The 20292-nt window shown below is 42.5% G+C and overlaps 1 protein-coding gene across 1 annotated transcript in view; it reads right to left on the bottom strand.

Moving 5' to 3' along the window:
* Positions 1–20292, bottom strand: part of CFAP95 (cilia and flagella associated protein 95) — a 107669-nt gene that overhangs the window by 37473 nt on the left and 49904 nt on the right. The window contains exons 3-4 of the mRNA XM_075559550.1: positions 13540–13658; positions 12919–12987 (exon numbers count right to left, since the gene is read on the bottom strand). Coding sequence (XP_075415665.1) covers positions 12919–12987; positions 13540–13658 — 188 coding nt within the window. The remainder of the gene's footprint in view (positions 1–12918; positions 12988–13539; positions 13659–20292) is intronic.

Genomic DNA, 20292 nt, shown 5'->3' on the forward strand with positions numbered 1-20292 from the left:
GGTCCTCATGAGCACAATGAAGTATTGTGGACCCATTCTTCTCAAGTTATCTTCCATTTATTATGGTCCACGCAGTCAAATGCCTTTGGATAGTCAATGAAAGACAAGGAAACATCTTTCTGGTATTCTTTGCTTTGAGCAAACATATACCAGACATCAGCAATGATAACCCTTGTTCCAATGACCTCTCTTCTGAATCTGGCCTGAATTTCTGGCAGTTGCCTGTCCATGTGCTGCTGCAGCCACTATGGGCTGATTTTCAGCAAAATTTTACTTGTTTGCAGTATCAGTAATATTGTTCTATAGTTTTAGCATTCTGTTGGTTCACCTTTCTTTGGAATGGGAAGAAATATGGATCTCTTCCAAACAGTTGGCCGAGTAGCTGGCTTCCAACTTTCCTGGCATTAATGAGTGAGTGCTTCCAGTGCTTCTTCACCTTGCTGAAACATTTCAACGACTATTCCATCAATTCCTGGAGCCTTGTTTTAAGTTAATGTGTTCGGTGCAGTTTGGACTTCCTTCAGCACCATTGGTTCTTGCTTGTATGTTACCTCCTGAAAAGGTGGGCTGCTGCCTCGTTTTGTTGTTACAGTCACTGTATATTATTTCCATCTTCTCTGGATACTGATTCAAAGATTTTGCGCATAGGCTCTTTCAAGATTGCAACTTGAGCCTTGAATTGTTTCTTGAGTTCTGTCTGATTCAGATAAACTGAGCATGCTCCTCCCATTTCGTTTTCTAATTCTAAGTCTTTGAAATGAACTCTAGATATCAATAAAGACTTCTGTCATTCTGGAAGGTGTTTAGCTCTGTAGGACCACCTTTGTGGCTTAACGAGATATGACATAAAGTTATCCATGGGGACCCATGGAAGACTAAGTCATGATGAATACGTTTTATGACAACTAAAATTCATTGTCAAGAAGAGGAACACTAGTTTATAATGAATAATAGGAAATGCCAGGCTCAAATATAATGCCAGGCTTACACTCCACAAGCTCAGCATTCTGAGAATCTTTATCACTTACTTATAAGACACATCATTCTGTTCCCAAGAGAAAAGCTGCCACACAAGGGCCGGTGGAGAAAAGGAAACACAAGCCTTGCACAGTACTTTGAGAAAAGAAAGAGAAACTTCTTACTACTCAGGGGCAGCCCCTTTCCTCTGAAGAGGGCCAAAGGTTTTATAGAGGCTAAATGCCCCAGTGAGAGGAATAAATTGAAAGAGTTTAAACGGTGGCCTCAGCTTGACAGAGCCACCGTGAAGTGGTGGCTCTATGCGCATACAGCTAAGTGCTCCGTGCCAACAAGGAAAACTTAATTTCCTGAACTGCTGCTTGGCCTCATTTCACTTGCCCAGTTATGTGACTAGAGATGCCCTTCTTGCAATGGTAGCACTTTAGAGTGAGGAAAGGCTTTACAGATCATTTGGTTCAATCCTCTCATTTTCCAGAAGGAAACAAGCGGAGCCCAGAGAGGTTTATTAGCCAGCACAAGGTCACATCGGGGGCTTCGGGCAGGTCCTGACATAGAACCCTGGTCTCCTACATTCCCCTTCCAGGCCCTTTCAGAAACACCACGCTATGTTCAAAAAAGTACCCAGTGATCCCGAACACTATACTAATGTGTCTGCTTCTGCCATATGGATCAGATAAATGTGGAGGTGAGTTCTGGGAAGAGGGCACATTAATCATAAACACTGGGTACTAGACACGAATCAATAGTACCAGGAGGTAATAAAATCAGGAGAAAATGAGAAAATAACCCTAGTTAGGACTCACTTTGTGAAAAGTGTAAAGCCTACCTTGGGTACTTCTTACCTTCAGTACACTTGAGCTGACCTTGAACTGACCCAAGTTCCATGGACCTGTTTCTTCCACAGAAAACACCCTCAAATTGACTATGCCCAATCCCCAAAGCCACAAATATGCAACGACAAAAGGGGGCAGCAGAGGAGTTTCTTCTGTGGATTATTATCCCAGAGCAATTCATGATTACAGATGACTACTTTAATAAAGGTTTCCAAGAAATAAATAAGATCTTAAGAGAAAATGATTTTGTTTTTACTACACCTACTTTCCAAAATTGGACATGATTGATTTCATTTTTGTCATTATTGTTTCAGGTTGTTTTGGTTTTTTTACTATGCAATTTTGTTTCTCAGTTGTTTGTGGGCTGGATGGTTAGTTGGTCACCGTTCCAGTCCAGATATTAAACATAGAAAACATTTACGTTTTAGAAGCAATCCACTATAGTCTTCTGGTGCCCTAGACAAGACATGAAATGATTTTGTATTAGAGAATCAGATATCCAAGGATGTAGGGGCTTAGCTTTGGGCTGCTAACCACAAAATCTGCGTTTCAAATTCACCAACCACTCCACGGGGGAAAGATGAGGCTGTCTGCCCCTGTAAAGAATCTCAGAAATTCCACGGGGCAGTTCTACTCTGGGTATCTCTTATCCCCTTGATAATCCACAGTGTGCAATCAAAGATCCAGAGGTCTTGTGATAATTAGTGACTTTGCTTTCTATGCCTCATAAAAAGTATTCCTCCAAATTTGGTGAAAATTACATGAGGCTACTTAAGAACCATGTAGGAGGTCAAAGAAGGCATGTTACTTAGTAAATTACTCATAATTAATTTCCCCATCCACTTTCCACATATACCTTAAATGGGCTAATTGCCACGTAATAAGAGAAATGTATGTCAAGATCACACGAAGATGCAGTACTTGCCTGAGACTATACGAGCACTGTTGATGTCTAAGGGGCATTTGAGCCTCTTTGACACTCAGCTTTTCATCACTAAACCAAACCAGATCCATTGCCACTGAATCAACTTCAACTCAGTGATCCAACAGGATGAAGTAGAACTTCCCCCATAGAGTTTCTAAGACTGCATATCCTAACAGAAGCAGACCACTAGGTCTTTCTGCCTTAGAGAGGATGCTGGGTTCAAACCACGGTCTTCCTGTAAGTAGCCAAACACGTTAACCACTGTGCCACCAGGACTGTCCTTGCCTCAGTAGCCAAAGCCAAGTCCCTGGAGATTCATTGGAGAGACTGTGAATCCCTCTCAAAAAACCCCAAAACAACAACAAAATCCAACCAATAACTAATTCTAGGTGAGCTTAATGTAGTTTCAAATTCTAGAAATGATACTTCTCAAATTTAAATCCGCAATATCCCTTTCAGTCTTACCCTGGATGCTCCCTGTTGTAGTTATCAGGCTCCATCAGTTCCAAACTGCAGCAACTGTGTGTTCAATGGAACAAACCCTTCCCAGGCATGTACCATCTTCCCAATTGTTATTATGCCTGAGCCCATCATTGAAGATTTTTGTTGTTGACCCTATACTTTACCAAGCGTGATGTATTCCTCCAGGGTGGAAGGGGCTGGTCTCTCCTGATAACATGACCCAAGTCTGTGAGATGTCTCAATGCAGCCGCACTTCAAAGAGCATTCTGACTGTACTTCTTCTAAGACAGATTTATTTGTTCTTCTGCTGGTCCGTGATATGTCCAGTATCCTTCACCCAAACCATCATTTAAATGCAAGAACTCTTTGGCTTCCTTATTCGCAGTCCAGCTTTCACGTGTATAAGAGGCATTAGCAAAGATCATGACTCAGATCAGGTGCACTTCAGTCCTCGAGTGATATCCTTGCTCTTTAAAAAATGTTAGACAAGTCCTCTGCAGCAGAATAGCTCAACGCAGCACATGGCTAGATTTCTTGCCTGCTGCCTTCATGAGCATTGATTGTGGATCCACAAGCAATGAAATCGTTAATAGCTTCCATCTTTTCTTTATTTGTTATGTTGTCTCTGTTGCAGAATTTTTGCTTTGGGTACAATGATCTCTTTCAGTTGGGTGGGCCATGTAGCTCTCTTCCAAATTTCTTCACATAGCCAAGTGAGTGCTTCCCATGCTTATGGAAACTTCTCCCTGTATTGCTTATTTTTAAATTTATCTCAGTATATGGCTTACGTGGAAGAGATTAGCTTGAGGGCCTATTTTCTGGTTAAAGTCAGGAGTGATAAATCCAGCAGTCTCAAACATTCCAATTGTTCTGATTTTCAAAATGTCCAGTGAAATATTGAAATATTTGCTCCTCATTTTATTGAGGGAAAATGTTTTATCTCCATATTGGTTGAAAATTGAGTAGGTGGGTCATAGGTTGAGTTATGAAAAAAAAAAGAAACAGATGGTCAGAAGCCATAACAACATAGTGGATATGATTTTAAAAACTAATGCTGTCTGACATATTTCTCCTTAAAAACCAAAGCTTCGTTTTCTTTTTTCACATAAGAAGTTCTCTGAAGTTTAAATTTACATGAAGAGTACAGCCTTTCTTTTATAAGATGAAGCATATTATTTTGGTCCATTGAGCAAACTCATTCTTATTCATTGCCTTCTAAAGTTGACATTTAACTTCCACAGCTGTACAGTTGGCAAGAAGCAAAAAAATATTTAATATTCAAGGCAGCCTATTCTAAAACACCCTGGCATTCTATTGCATAGGGTGTCCTATAATTAGTAGACATTAACTGAAAGAAATGGCTACATGTGGAATTAGCAAAGGGCAGTTGAAGGTGTTCATATATTTATTTCCTTAGTGATACATATGAGTCAAACACAGCAAACAAGTAATCCTACCAATGTAAACTAATTAAGGGCGGATTTTCTGAGAGACCAGGTCTTCCGTGCACTTTGCAGCACAAAACTGAGAATCACATTTGATTCTACAGGCCTTCAATCCCTAAATCAAATAAGACAGAAATTAGCCATGTCCTTTTCCCATTTTAATTTTTGACAGTCTTGCCCTTCAAAGCATGGATTTAGCAGAGAAGACAAATAGGAATGTATGTAATTACTGTAAGAGAGAGAGAGAGAGGCATTAGGATTAAAGAAATGCTGTGGGGCTCAAGTAGAAAGCAGAGGTTTGGGGAATGATGAGGGCAATAAAGTACAAATGTGCTTGACCAAAAAGAAAAGAAAAGGATGATGGTGGCAACATATGTACAAATGTGCTTGATACAATGGATGTATGTATTGTTATGAGCTGTAAGAGCCCCCCCATAAAATGACTTATTAAAAAAAAAAAGAAATGCTATGTACCCTGAGGAAGTGACGCTCAAGCTGAGACTTGATGACGTCAGTGTTCAGATGGGTATACACACCTGATCTTGCTTTCTCCAAAAATCCTACTAACACCACATTTTTAAAAGTGTTCAAATAATAAGCTTACAAGCACAAGAAGGTTAGGAAAATGGACAACAGAAACAAAGCTGGGGAGAAGATGTAAGGTGACCACTGACTCAGCAGAAAGCGGAATTCTTGTCAGTAACGGGGGAAGCTCCGATGCCATGGGGAGCCCAACAAAGGAGGGTGCGGGCAGAGCTGTGTGGGAAGCTGCCTGTTGTTGGTTCCATTGTTAAGTGCTGCAAGATGAGTTTTGACTCATATCAGGCCTGTGTACAACGGAACAGACCCTGTCCAGCCAGTCCTGCCCTGTCATTACCATTGCTAAGTGTGAACCCTTTGTTGCAGCCACTGGACTAATCCATTCAGTTGAGGGCCTTCCTCTCTTCTGCTGACCCCTCTGCTTTACCAAACATGATGGCCTTCTCCCAGGACAGGTCTCTCTTGATAGCAAGTCAAAAGTACGTGAAGCAACGTCTTACAATCTTTGCTTCTAAGGAACATGCTGCCATTGCTCCCTGCTCCCCACATCCCACTGCTGATGACTGCCGCTCCCCAAATCCAACTAGAGGTTATCGAGGGTCCACTAGAAGGAGTAAAACGGAGAACAGTTCAGTGACCTGTGACTCCACACAGAGAAGGTCAGATGCTGAAGACACAGCCTATTTCCCTTCTTGCTGCAAGAGCACAGGAAAACTTTTGGAAATTGATAGTGGTAACAATAGCACAATATGATAAACATAACTAATGCAATTAAATTGTAAACTTGAACCTGGTTGGAATGGCAAACTGTTTGTTACAGTTACAGTATACATAAGATATAAAAAATATATACCACAGAAAAGTGGGTGAAGGGAGACATCTGACAGTGCCAGATATGACAAAATAATAATTTATAAATTATCAAGGGTTTATGAGGGAGGGGGGAGCAGGAAGGGAGGGGAAAAATGAGGAGCTGATGCCAGGAGCTTAGGTGGAGAGCAAATGTTTTGAGAATGATGAGGGCAATGAATTACAGATGTGCTTTATACAACTAATGTATGTATGGATTGTGATAAGAGTTGTATGAGCCCCCAAGTAGAAAGCAGGTGTTTAGAGAAAGATGATGGCAACATATGTACGAATGTGCCGGACGCAAATGATGTATGTATGGATTGTAAAAAGAGTTGTATGAGCCCCTAATAAAATGATTTTTAAAATAAATAAAAAGGAAAAACAGAGTTGTATGAGCCCCTAATTAAAAAAAAAACCAGAAAAGAATAGAAACAGAATATATATAAATATATAAAATAAATGACCACCTAGACCTCCAATCAACCTAGTCAAGAAGTTTCAAGTCAACAAGCCTCAGTCACAGGCTCACAGGCCCACCTCTTGGTCATAAGCAAAACAAACGACAACAACAAAAGGACTAGACATCTAAACAAAGCCTCTAGCATGGATGATGTATACCATACTATATAAACAAAAATTTTTTTAAATACCGAATTTGTGGAAAATGGCAACCTAGGAGAAACAGACAGCATGGAGAAGAAAATTGTAAATAGTCATTAACATCCCCAGAGAGCCAGGAGAAGCTATTACAGCCCTGAAACAAAAACAAGGGATTCTATAAAATCAGAAGATTCATAAAATGAAAGAGAACTCTCTTTTTAAAAATCATTTTAATGGGGGCTCATACAACTCTTATCACAATCCATCTATCCGTCCATTGTGTCGAGCACATTTGTATATTTGTTGCCCTCATCATTTTCAAAACATCTTCTTTCTACTTGAGCTCCTCACTTTTTTCCCTCTCTTCCTCCCTAGTCCTCCCTCCCTCATGAACTCTTGATAATTTATAAATTATTATTATTTTTAAGTCTTCCTGACCGATGTCTCTCTTTACCCACCTTCTGTTGTCCTTCCCCCTGGGAGGGGGGTCACAAGCAGATCATTGTGATCGGTTCCCCCATAACCCACCCCCACCCCTTCCCCCTACCCTCCTGTGGCATGGCCACTCTCAACATTGGTCCTGAGGGCTTATCTGTCCTGGATTCCCTGTGTTTCCATGCTCTGGTCCAGCCGGATTTGTAAGGTAGAATTGGGGTCATGATAGTGGATGGGGAGGAAGCATTAAAGAACTGTAGGAAAGTTGTATATTGCATCGTTGCTACACTGCACCCTGACTAGCTCGTTTCCTCCCCACGACCCTTCTGAAAAGGGATGCCCAGTTGCCTACAGATGGGCTTTGGGTCTCCACTCCACACTCCCCCTCATTCACAATGATATGATTTTTTTTGTTCTGGGTCTTTAATGCCTGATACCTGATCCCTTTGACACCTCTTGATCACACCGGCTGGTGTGCTTCTTCCTTGTGGGCTTTGTTGCCTTTCAGCTAGATGGGCACTTGTTTATCTTCAAACCTTTAAGACCCCAGATGCTATATCTTTTGATAGCCGCGCTCCATCAGCTTTCTTCACCACATTTGCTTAAGCATGCACTTTGTCTTCAGCGATTGTGTTGGGAAGGTGAGCATCATGGAATGCCAGGTTAATAAAACAAAGTGTTCTTGCATTGAGGGAGTACTTGAGTAGAGACCCAATATCCATCTGCTATCTTAATATTAAACTTTTAAATATATGTACATAGACCTATTTTCCCATCATCATATATAAATATATTTACATATGTGCATGTCTGTGTTTAGGCCTCTGTAAATGCCCTTTGCCTCCTAGTTCTTTCCTCTATTTCCTTTTACTTTCCTCTTGTCCCACTATCATGTTCAGCCTTCAATTGGGTTTCTGTAATTCCTCTGGGTTACATTGTCCTTGATCAAGCCCTACCAGGCCAAAGAGAACTCTTGAAATTAACAATATGCTAGAAGACATGATGCGTTCTTGAAGGCAGACAAGAAAGCATCGCATGAAAAGGAAAATAGGGAAGAAAAGGCATGAAATGTACAGGAGCAGCCCAGACAATACAAGACCCAAGTAAAAGATTTCCAAAGGGAGAGAAAGAGAACACAGAAGCTATCAATCCCCAATGAATTAAATCAAGAAAATGGCTCTGCACCAACAGATGTGCATCTGCAGACTGTACGTGTTTCACCAAGGGCCCAGTACAGCAGAGATTTGCATAGCACCTCCTGTGTACGCGTCAATTATGAGATGGTTGCATGTATTAACTTGCTTAGGGCTAACCACAACCCTATATCCTGGGTGTCTTTACAATCAACATCACCACTTTACAGTGGAAGGAGCTGAGGGGCACAATGGTTAAGTAAACCAGCCCACGATCACACAGCTAGGAAGTGCCAGAGTTAAAATTTGAAAAACTGAACCAGGAGCTCAATGGCACCAGAACCCAATGCACAATGACCTACTACTATGCACAAAGGGTAATTATTATGAGATTTCAGAATGCTGTACCGACAATTCTGTTTGCTTTTTAAAATGAGGATATGCAGATGCTAGGCTTTGGCCACAGACTAGTGGGAAAGCTCATAAAGACTTCCTACCTCCCCATTCAACTTCCTCCTCGCCAATATCCTACCCCCAAAATTCAACCTAACTTTCTATTCCATCTTCCTTTACTAAAACAGTGGTCTGTCTGCACTCGGGTTCACTTCCCTGCACTGTAGTCAGCAAAGGTGCTTCCATCCTTCAGTCTAGGGAGAGTGGCGCTCCACTCACCTCACGTTCTCACGAAGCACAGTCTTCCAAGGTTTGATGTTGAACACTTGAAAGCAGTCGCCTAGGACATTCTGCCCACCTCTGTAGTTGTTCTTGCGGGCTTCAGTGGTTCACTAGTAGAATTCTTGCCTTCCATATGGGAGTTACACTTGCAGCCAACGCACCTCAAATGCAGCCAACATCCATCTGTCAGGTGAAGACCTGTGCATTGATTGCTAGGATGCTGAATAGGTTTCAGCTGTTTCCAGTCTAGAATAGACTAGTAAGAAAGGCCTGGTGACTTACTTCTAAAATTCAGTCAATGAAAACTCTACTGATCTATCAAAATGGCCCACCCAGAACTGATTCACAACAATGGCATCGGGCAGGGCAGTGTTTTGTTCTGTCTGTTGTGCTTTGTATGGTAGTGTTTTGTTCTGTTGTGCATTGGATTGCCATGCGCCGGGGCCAGCAGCTAAGAGCAACACGGTGGGTCACAGCCACGTGGGAAATCTGAAACCAGTTCTGATAGGTCTGAAAATAAGACCTTCACACATGGAAAAATCTTGGGCCCCAAATGCTTCTTCTCCAAGACTTCAGTGATAATACTTTTTGCACTTTGCCTCCAGGGTTTCTGTTGGGAAGTGAATGTACATCTGATACATCTGATTTTGCTTCATGTTTTCAAGTGAATCTTTTATTTGCCCACATAATAACATTTTACATTTCTGTGCCCATTAATCCACTGGGCCTGGTGCCATTGGTCTGTGTAGTCTATCATTTGCTGTTCCTTTGGATGCTACTGCTTTTTGAATAGGTCATGAGTATTAAAAAAAAAACTGGGAGTTTTTCCATATTACTCCTGATCCCACCAATTGCCTTTACTTCTGATGACAACATAGGTGGCCCGTTGACAAGGGGGACCCCAGCTGGTGTCTTTGTGGTCAAACGTGGGAGACAGGAATTGAATCCCTCTATTACAGCTCTCAGGCAATTGTTTTCCCTGGCATCCATTGCTCCTTAGAACATACTACCCAGTTCCGCTATGTCAGGGACTGCTCTCTAACTGGGGCAGGGGAGACCACACAGGGGCCTACTGGCCATCAGTGACTGGCATGACCAATATCGATACTGAAATCAGCATGTCAAGAATGAAGGCGATTGTCATCAAATCCTCTATTATTCGGAGCCCTGGGTGTTTCATTCTCTGTCCTGATCTGAAAACACTAATCAGTGCTGAAAAATGCAATTTTGAGCACACAATCCAGACTTCCCTTGTCTTTGCAGACCTCAGTGCAGGGAAAGGGGTCAGAAGTCTACCCTCCTCTAGAATTATCCCCTACAGATACGCCCTGTGGACCCTCAAGCCCACGTAGAAATTCTACACCAGGAGGCTATGGGAGATTCAGCCCCAGGCCAGCCTTGCTAGAACAATCAGGGTTAGAACCTGTGGCTCCAGGACCGTAACAGAATGATAACAGTGACAGGGACAGAGGGTGAGGCATTATCCTCAGTCACTCCCCCAGGTAGGCTGCACAAAACAAGGCCAGGTAGTTCTCAAAGGAAACAAAGTCATCCTAATTTCCAGCAATGATGATACACACCCTGCTTATGTTTTCCTAATGCACAATTCAATACATAGAAGTTCGTCAGGCTTCGAAGTGCCTATATTTCCATATCACTTCTTTACACAGCATAACCGAAATTTCAGAAGGCAAACCGGGTGGCATAGTGGGTTACCCCAATTCAGATGTTGAAACCTACCAGTTGCCCCACAGGAGGAAGATGGGGCTTTTGGCACCCACACTGATTTACAGTCTCAGAAACACAGCATGGGGTCGCTGTGAGTCAGAATCAACTCGATGGCAGTGGGTGGTTATTATGATTATTATTATTATCTTTAGAACTATGAGTGAAAGGAAAATTCATTTTTTCAATAGTAACAAGTCATACTCTCCCCCAAGTAAACTAATTTCTCTTCATCTGTGAAAATAGCAGCCTCTTAGTTATATTATTGTTATTAATGTTATACATATTTATTAGCAGAAAGAATACTTGGTTACAGAAATCTGTAAACTGATACATAAAGGGCATTCATAACTGCAATTTTTACATATGTTAAAATGCTTAATACACAAATATTTTGGGGTACCTCTATAATCATCATCCTCATTTCACAGATGAAGAAATTGAGACATATAAAAATTTTGTTGTTCTTTGACATCCCTCACTGACCCATAACCCTATAGGGGACAACACTAGGGACACAGCATGGGAATTGTACCCGATCTGACCCCACCACACTGAAGCAAAACACTAAGGGTGTACAACAGAACAGCAAGTGGAGCAGAGCAAGGAAATCCCAAGGGAGTACCAAAAATAGACTTTGGGGCCAGGGCATGGCACCCCATCAGTCTCGACAGGAAAACACTCCTAAAGGTCAACAAACAGACCTTGAATTATTTACAGGATTTTTTTGGTCATTGTTTTTTTGTTGTTGTCATTTTCTTTTCTTTTGTCGCTTTGTTTTGCTCTGTCTTGTTTTTTGTGCATATTATTCTCTCTGCAGGTCTATCTAGATAAGATAGGCTGGATAAGCAATCTGGAGGAGAAAACAATGGGACCGATGGTTCCAGGGGGGGCATGGGAAAGGAGGAGATGAGGGAAAGGAAGTGGTGCTAACCAACCCAGAGAACAAAGGAACAACAAGTGATCCAAAACCAGTGGCAAGGAGGGTGTCGTAGGCCTGGTAGGGCTTGATCAAGGGCAATGTAACCCAGAGGAATTACTGAAACCCAAATGAAGGCTGAGCATGATAGTGGGACAAGACGAGGGTAAGAGGAAGTAGAGGAAAGAACTAGGAGGCAAAGGGCATTCATAGAGGTCTAAATACAGGCATGTACATGTGTAAAATATTTTAATACAATTATGGGGAAATATATTTATGTGAATATATTTACAGGTTTAGTATAAAGGTAGCAGATGGACATTGGGCCTCCACTCAAGTACTCCCTCAATGCAAGAACACTTTTTCTACTAAACTGGCATTCCATGATGCTCACCTTCCTGACACGATAGCTGAAGACAAAGCGGGTGCATAAGCAAATGTGGTGAAGAAATCTGATGGTGCCTGGCTATCAAAACATATAGTATCTGGGGTCTTAAAGCCTTGAAGGTAAACAAGTGGCCATTTAGCTGAGAAGCAACAAAGCCCACATGGAAGAAGCACACCAGCCTGTGTGATCATGAGGTGTCAATGGGATCAGGTATCAGACATCCAAGACCCAGAACAAAAAATCCTATCATTGTGAATGAGGGGGAGTGCAGAGTGGAGACCCAAAGCCCATCTGTAGGCAAGTGGACATCCCCTTACAGAAGGGTCACAGGGAAGAGACGAGCCAGTCAGGGTGCAATGTAACAACGATGAAACATACAACTTTCCTCTAGTTCTTAAATGCTTCCTTCCCCCACCCCCACTATCATGATCCCAATTCTACCTTAAAAAATCTGGCTAGACCAGAGGATGTACACTGGTACAGATAGGAACTAGAAACACAGGGAATCCAGGATGGATGATCCCTTCGGGACCAGTGATGAAAGTGGGTATACCTGGAGAGTGGGGAGAAGGTGGGGTAGAAAGGGGGAATCAATTACAAGGATCTACATATAACCTCCTTCCTGAGGGACAGACAACAGAAAAGTGGGTGAAGGGACACGTCAGACAGTGTAAGATATGACAAAATAATAATTTATAAATTATCAAGGGTTCATGAGTGAGCAGTGAGTGGTGAGGGAGGGGGAAAATGAGGAGCTGAAGCCAGGGGCTTACATGGAGAGCAAATGTTTTGAGAATGATGGTGGCAACAAATGTACAAATGTGCTTAACACAATGCTCATATGTATGGATTGTGATGAGTTGTACAAGCCCCAATAAAATGATTTTTTTAATTGGTGTTCTTGGCACACACACACACACACACACACATCCTTAGCCCCTACAAAACACACATCCCAAGTCATGCAGAAACATGTTGCACCATCTACAGCAATATAGCATGACTCACATTTTGTGGTGATCTGGTGGGTGTCTTGTAAAGATGGCTCCAAAGCCCTTGGCAGGCAATCCAGTGTCCCTGAAAACAAGATAACAGTTGTTTGTTTGTTTTTATTACAAGAAGACATGTCAGACGGGTAGTTTCAAACTTTCAAAGCCACGCGTAAAATGACCGGGGCTGAATTTTTATGATGAGTATGCTCTGAAAAGGGCTTCATGTTAGACCTCTTCATGAGCTTTGCAAACTAAACATTCCTGACAAATATGGGGTAATTCTAGCATTGGGGCATGATTTCAGGGTCATTTCCCAAGGACTACAAGAATAAAACAATGCCTACAGCAGAGAGAGGTATTTTGCCAGGTTGTAGGGCCACAGAAATGACTAAGAAGCAGCCTTCCCCCACCCCCCACCCCCGGCCCCCGGGGAAACACACATGCAAGAACATCTGTCCCACTGTTATAAAGAACATAAGCAAACAGCTCAACATGAGCAGAAATCAGGAGAGTTTGAGGTGGAAGTGCTGGGTGTCTTTCTGTGAAGTGCAGCTGTGCCATGGTATCTCTTTGCTAACATAAACTCTAGCCTGCATGTTACACCTGCTCTGTAAGCAAAGGACAGGATTACAAATACCTTTCAATAATCCCAGAGCTTAATGTATCCCCAGTCAGTAAGGCCTTGCTCTTCATTTCAGCCACTTCTGTGTTGAAATGAATTTGAGCCATCTGCTCGTGTGTTTCTGATATCCAAACCTGGGAAAATAAATTAACGCCAAAAAAAAAGGTCAGTTACTACCACACATTTCTGTTGGAATAATTTTGACTCCTTGACTCTGATTGGGATTAAAAAACAAGGAACAGATCTCACAACAGCCAACTATTTCATCACAAATAGGTAAAAATGGCAATTCCTTACCAAAATCATATTAGTTGTTTCAATGAAGTGAAATGTGCTGCGTTCTCTTTCTGTCAAACACTCTGTCTTTCTGAGGGTAGGCACATGTTAATTTCTCTAAAGTAAGGAAATGTTTGTCGCAATCCCTTTGTAAGTCATAGATGGTTTCGCTGCTGTCATCTCACCACCCTTGGGGTTCGCTGCAGCACGCATTGTCATAAAGGACATGTCAGTGAATTATCAAACAATTATGACTATGAGGATACCTGTATGACAACACTGAATATGGACGACTCCGTGCTTTCTCCGTCAGGAACTCTGGACATCGCAATGGCAACAGCCACAGGAGGGAGCCCCAACTTACCAACCCAAATAGGACCCATTTTGCCCCCGCATCTCAAGACTAGGTTTCCCGAGGCATCCAGTGAAGTTCTAGAACATTTTAATCCCTCTAGAGTTTCGTTTGTTTGTTTTTAATATAGAGAGACTATTCTTTAGGGACTTAGAGCCTTCAATAGCGAGTTGTCACACGTGTGTTAAAAGGTTTCAATTCGTAGCCATTCCATCTATATATCATAGAACTCGGTCCTGTGCCACCCTCACTGTCATTGCTATGTCTGAGCTCCTAGCTGCAGTCCCTGTGTCAACCCATCTCAATGGGGGTCTTCCTCTTGCACTGAACCTCTTCTTCTTTAGCAAGCACAATGTCTCTCTCTAGAGACTGGATCTTCCTGATAACATATCCAAAGTACGTTAGACAAAGTCGGGTCACCCTCCCTTCATAGGCATAATCAAATGCCTTTGGGTCACTATGGATCAGTCATGGGGCTCTGCTCTAACTAAGGACTTAACTCTCTTCAAAAACATCGTTAACTCTAGTCGCTGGCTCCCTAGCTTACGCCATGGCTCTCAGGAACAGGGACTGCCCCCATCACTGTTCTCTCTAAGTCTTCATTCTCTCCAGTCTTCAGCCTCTCAGCCCCTTTCCCTAGCTCGCCATCTCTGCCCCTTAGATTCTTCCCAGCTCCACAATTCAGCGGTGGAAAGCACAGTGTTAGCAATAGTGACAAAAAGAGATTGTGATAAAAAGACATTTCCTTTTAAAAAATAATAAAACAAGAAAAAAACCTTTTTTCAGCCATCATTTTAAGGTATACTCTTGAGCTGAAAATTATCCTTATGTATATAGTGATCATTTTCAACAATAAAATATATCACCGAGTCAATCAAGAGCTTTAGAAATGGTCGTTAAAAAGAGATTGCCAGACAGGAAATAACTAGGAGTGTGAGGAAATGTAATATTTGCATTAGTGGGGTTTCAACTTTTTAAGCACTTTTCCTGCGCCACTATATGATGCTCTCTACATGCATGCCGGTATTAAATACTCAAAACAACCCTATGGATGTTGTGTAACAAATACGGCCTTAGGAGGAAAAAGTGAAATCACTGGAGGAGAGTGTCTTCAGTACTTTTAAGGAAAGCAATAAGGTACAAGCCCATAAAGCAGCGGTTCTCAACCTTCCTAAAGCTGTGACCCTTTCATACACTTCCTCATGTGGTGATGACTCCCCAGCCATAAAATTATTTTTGTGGCTACTTCTTCACTGTCGATTTGCTACTGCTATGAATCGGGTGACCCCTGTGAAAGGGTCGTTCGACCTATAAAGGGGTCGAGACCCACAGGTTGAGAACCGCTGCAAGTAGTGAAGCCAAAAATCAAACTGAAGCCATCTGAATCCAGAGCCCACTTTTAACCTCTACCTGTCACCTATATCAGAGGCAAATGCTGTCCCCCAATATTAACCTGTACTTCTTCCTCCCATTTGAATCTCAAAATTTTAACTGGGAACACGAACTTGCAGAATTCACTGTCCAGGGTCCATTATAGTAATGGGTAACTGGGCTACATGTGAATACTTTATACAACTTCCTGGGAATGTTTTCCTTCTGTTGTGTTGTTGTTGGAGTTTCTGGCAAAATCTCTCTTGGCAGTTGTTCTGAGTTAAATTGTATACCCCCAAAAGATGTGTGGAGGCCATATTTCACTGTGGATGTGACCTTGTTTGGGAATCGCTGGCTCTTTGAAGATATCACTTAGCATAAGGTGATACCAGAGTAGAATAGGTCAATCCCATCTGAGTAGTGTCCTTACAAGACAGTGTCCTTAGAAGTAGTGTCCTTAAAAGACAGAGAGAGAGGTACAAAGGAAAATCACATTTGGGAAGGTACCTTCTACACAACAAGGAATGTCTACCAGAAGCTGGGCGAGGCAAAGTGATTTTCCTTTAGAGCAGTAGTTCTCAACCTGCAGGTTAGGGCCCCTTTGGGGGTTGAATGACCCTTTCACAGGGGTCTCCCGATTCATGACAGTAGAAAAATTACAATTATGAAGTAGCAACAAAAATAATTTTATGGCTGGGGGTCACCACAACATGAGGAACTGCATTAAAGGGCCGTGGCATTAGGAAGGTTGAGAACCACTGCGCTAGAGCCTTAGAAGGGAGCACAGATTCATAGCATAGATTCAAAGGCTAGCATCCAGATCTGTGAGACAATACAGTTCTATTGTTTTCAGCCACCCACCTTGGATACTTTGTCACAGCAGCTCTAGGAAATTGATACAGTTACATTCATTCATGAGTGTTCCCCAACTGAGACTTCCGCATGGGCTCCCTATAAGGTCCTAAGAAAACAAAGTGGTCCATATTGAAGGAAGGTAAGCTTCCATGTCCAGCATGAGTCCGAGTCAGACTTCAGTGCATCAAGGTGCCCAGCTTCAAGAAAACACATGTCAAGTCCCCTGTGTGGAATCCGTGAGGCCCTGTTTGAAGGCTTGGCGTGAATGGGGACATGCTTCCCATCCCTGTATATTGGCAATGAGAAGGATGACCCGCTGCACATTTACACTTTCCAAACAACTCCTCCAAATTCCAAAACCTCCCAGCCACGGTTTCCAACTTAAATTCTTTTTGTTTGTTTTAATTCTCAAAGTGAATAAGAGAGCAAAAGACTCAAAACCAGTATTGTCCAAACGCTTTGCATGAATTAATGATCTGGCCTCTCCCTTTGGGACAAGGAGGTCACATTTTGTCTTTGATCCTCAGCCCTAAATAAGAGTCAGTCTTATTTTACCCCATCTACCAGCTCACCACCAGGTGTAGTTTTTTGACACATCACACATAACTGTTATATACCTAATAAAAAAATCTCAGATCTCTAAAAGTTAAATAGCTATTCTTAGTGGTGTTGGTGATGATGTTGATAGCTACAGGTAATACGAAGACTGTGTCTAAAGGTTTTCTCACTTAACAGAATCTAAAGGGCTGTTCTGATCCCTCAGAAGCCATTTTGCCCTTGGAAACCCTTGCTTTGTTTTGTGTATGTCTAGGTTAACTCAGTAATGCCATATCCGTATTCTACAAATACATCAACCACTGGAACCAAAGGATACAACCAAGAAAGCAATTTCTTTTTCCCCTACTGTTCAAGCCAGCTTTTATGAATTGCTCTTCCCGTGTCCTTAAAAGAAACCAAACTTGGACATGTCTCATATTTTTCTGATCATTCTCAGTTAACAACATTATTTCCTGCCATAAAAACAATCTCTACTTGTTCATCAATATGAGGCGAATCATCCCCGGAGAGCCTTCTGGTTGTGTGGAGAAAGGAAGGAAGGAGCAGAGCAAGAGAAAAACAAAACAGAAAACTGGCCCACCAAACCCACCCCCACTCAGCTTTCCACTAGCTTCTCAGGCTTGAGCTGGAGAAGGGAGGAAATCTTTAACCTGAAATGAAATTCCTCATTTTAATGATATATTTTAATTGCTTAAATGTGATCCATAGACTTATTTTCATTATATAGATGTGACCATTATATGTGTGTGTGTATTACACAAACTTTTGTCCAGGCGTACAGAAAGAGTCAACTCCACAAGGTAGGTAGTACCTTCATTGCCTGGCACTGCTGGGACAGGAATACCCTAACTGGGTGCCACATGATAAAGACCAGAAACTGCTTTCCACGGAGTTCAGGAGACTACAAGCCTGAATTCAGAGCAGCCTTCCAGCAATTCGAAACTCTGAGTCACTCCAGGGGAGAAAGATGAGGTTTTCTATCCTGTAAAGAGTTACAAACCCACAGGGGCAGCTCTACTCTGGCCTATACACATTCCCTAGAATAAATAATAAATGCACAACCCCATCCAAAAACAAGAAGAGCACCTTCCCTAGACCAAAGTGTGGAAAGAATTTCTGAATGAGAAAAAAAGAGGTGAGGCCCTGCTGACATTAAAAAACCCCATCTAAAGGGGATCCTGGAGTTGGGGGGCCCGATGCACAAGGGCAGGAAACAGTGCCCGATCCTGCACCATCCTCACAAGGGTTTTTCCGTCTGAGCCCATGGCTGCCAGTCCTTCTTGTCCAGGGCCTTCCTCGTTTTCACTGCCCCTCTCCCTTACCAAGCATGATGACCTTCTCTGGAATCCAGGAGAGGATGCTGGGGAAAGTGGTGCCACCTACAAACTCAGAGAGTATGCACACGGAAAGCAAGAAGGATCCCTGGGCTCAGTCTCCCCCAAACCTTTCTTTCTTCCAGTTTAAGCACTTTCCCTACCATGGCATGTAGCATGATTCCACTGACCAACGTTTGAGCTATATATTTGGGGCCAGGTACTTACACCTGGATGCAAGAAGCACACGTATGATAAGAGTAGTCAAAAGTTGTCAATCACAGAGAGGAAAAAAGTTCCTGAACCAATGAACTCAATTTAGCTGAATCACTAAGATCTGATATAAACATATATCTTTGAAAAATAATTACCCAGGGAACCAACAGAGAGGTCTGAGGGGCCGGCCCCAATCCCAACTACATGGATAGCGCCCCCTCCTCCCAGAAGAATTCACTTCAGAGGACAACACTGAAGCTACGGCTCAGGGAGAGGGACATGTCTGATCAGAGCACACAGGAGCAAATGAAGGGGGAGGAAGAGAGAGCGGAGCGCATCCTGGCCCACCAAGCCTTGAGGACAGTATTCCCACTCAGAGCAGCCAATGCAGAGAGGACCATAGTGCCAGCTCCACTATGAGACATGACATCCCTCATTGTCCCATAGTGTTAGGGAGAACAACACTGGAAACACAGTATGGGAATTATGCCCAATCTGACCCCACCACATTAAGGCAAAACACTAAGGGTGTGCAACAAAACAGGAAGGGGAACAGAGCAACAAAGCCCCGAGGGAGTACCAAAAATAGATTTTGGGGCCAGGGCATGTCATTCCATCAGACTCTACCAGAAAACACTCCTAAACATCAACAAACAGACCTTGAACTACTTACAGCCTTTTCTGTTTTGGGTCAGTGGTGTGCTGTTGTTTTGTTTTGTTGCTTTGTTTTTTTGTGCATATTATTATCTCTGCAGGTCTATCTAGATAATATGGATGGGATAAACAATCTGGAGGAGAAAACAACGGGACCGATGGTTCCAGGGGGACATGGGAAAGAAGGAGGTGGGAAAAAGGAAGTAGTGTTAACAAACCCATGGACTAGGGAACAAGTGATCCAAAATTGATGGCAAGGAGGGTGTAGGAGGCCTGGTAGAGCTTGATGAAGTGCAACGTAACTGGAAGGAATTACTGAAACCCAAATGAAAGCTGAGCATGATAGTGGGACAAGAGGAAAGTAAAAGAAAATAGAGGAAAGAACTATGAGGCAAAGGGAATTTATAGAGGTCTAAATGCAGACATGCACATATGTAAATTATTTATATATGATGATGGGAAAACATATCTATGTGCATATATTTATAGGTTTAGTATTAAGGTATCAGATGGACATTGGGCCTCTATCCAAGTACTCCCTCAATGCAAAAATACTTTGTTCTATTAAACTGGCATTCCATGATGCTCACCTTCCCGACATGATAGCTGAAGACAAAGCGGGTGCATAAGCAAATATGGTGAAGAAAGCTGATGGTGCTCGGCTATCAAAAGGTATACATCTGGGGTCTTAGTAGCCATCTAGCTGAAAAGCAACAAAGCTCGCATGGAAGAAGCACACCAGCTGGTGTGATCACAAGGTATTGACAGGATCAGGTAGCAAGCATCAAAGAACAAAAAATATACAATTGAGAATGTGGGGGAGTGCGGAGTAGGAACTCAAAGCCCATCTGTAGGCAACTGGACATCCCCTTACAAAAGGGTTGCAGGGAGGAGATGAGCCAATCAAGGTACAGTATAGCACCAATGAAACATACAACTTTCCTCTAGTTCTTTAATACTTCCTCCCCATCCCCCCCCACACACACAATTCTACCTTACAAATCCACTTAGACCAGAGGATGTACACGGGAACAGATCAGAGCTGTAAACACAGGGAATCCAAGACAGATAAACCCCTCAGGGCCAATAATGAGAGTAGCCATAACAGGAGGGGAAGAAGGGAGGATGGGATAGAAAGAGGGAACTGATCACAATGATCTATTTATAACCCCC

The sequence above is a fragment of the Tenrec ecaudatus genome, chromosome 10 (genome assembly GCF_050624435.1).
Source record: "Tenrec ecaudatus isolate mTenEca1 chromosome 10, mTenEca1.hap1, whole genome shotgun sequence".
NCBI lineage: Eukaryota > Metazoa > Chordata > Mammalia > Afrosoricida > Tenrecidae > Tenrec > Tenrec ecaudatus.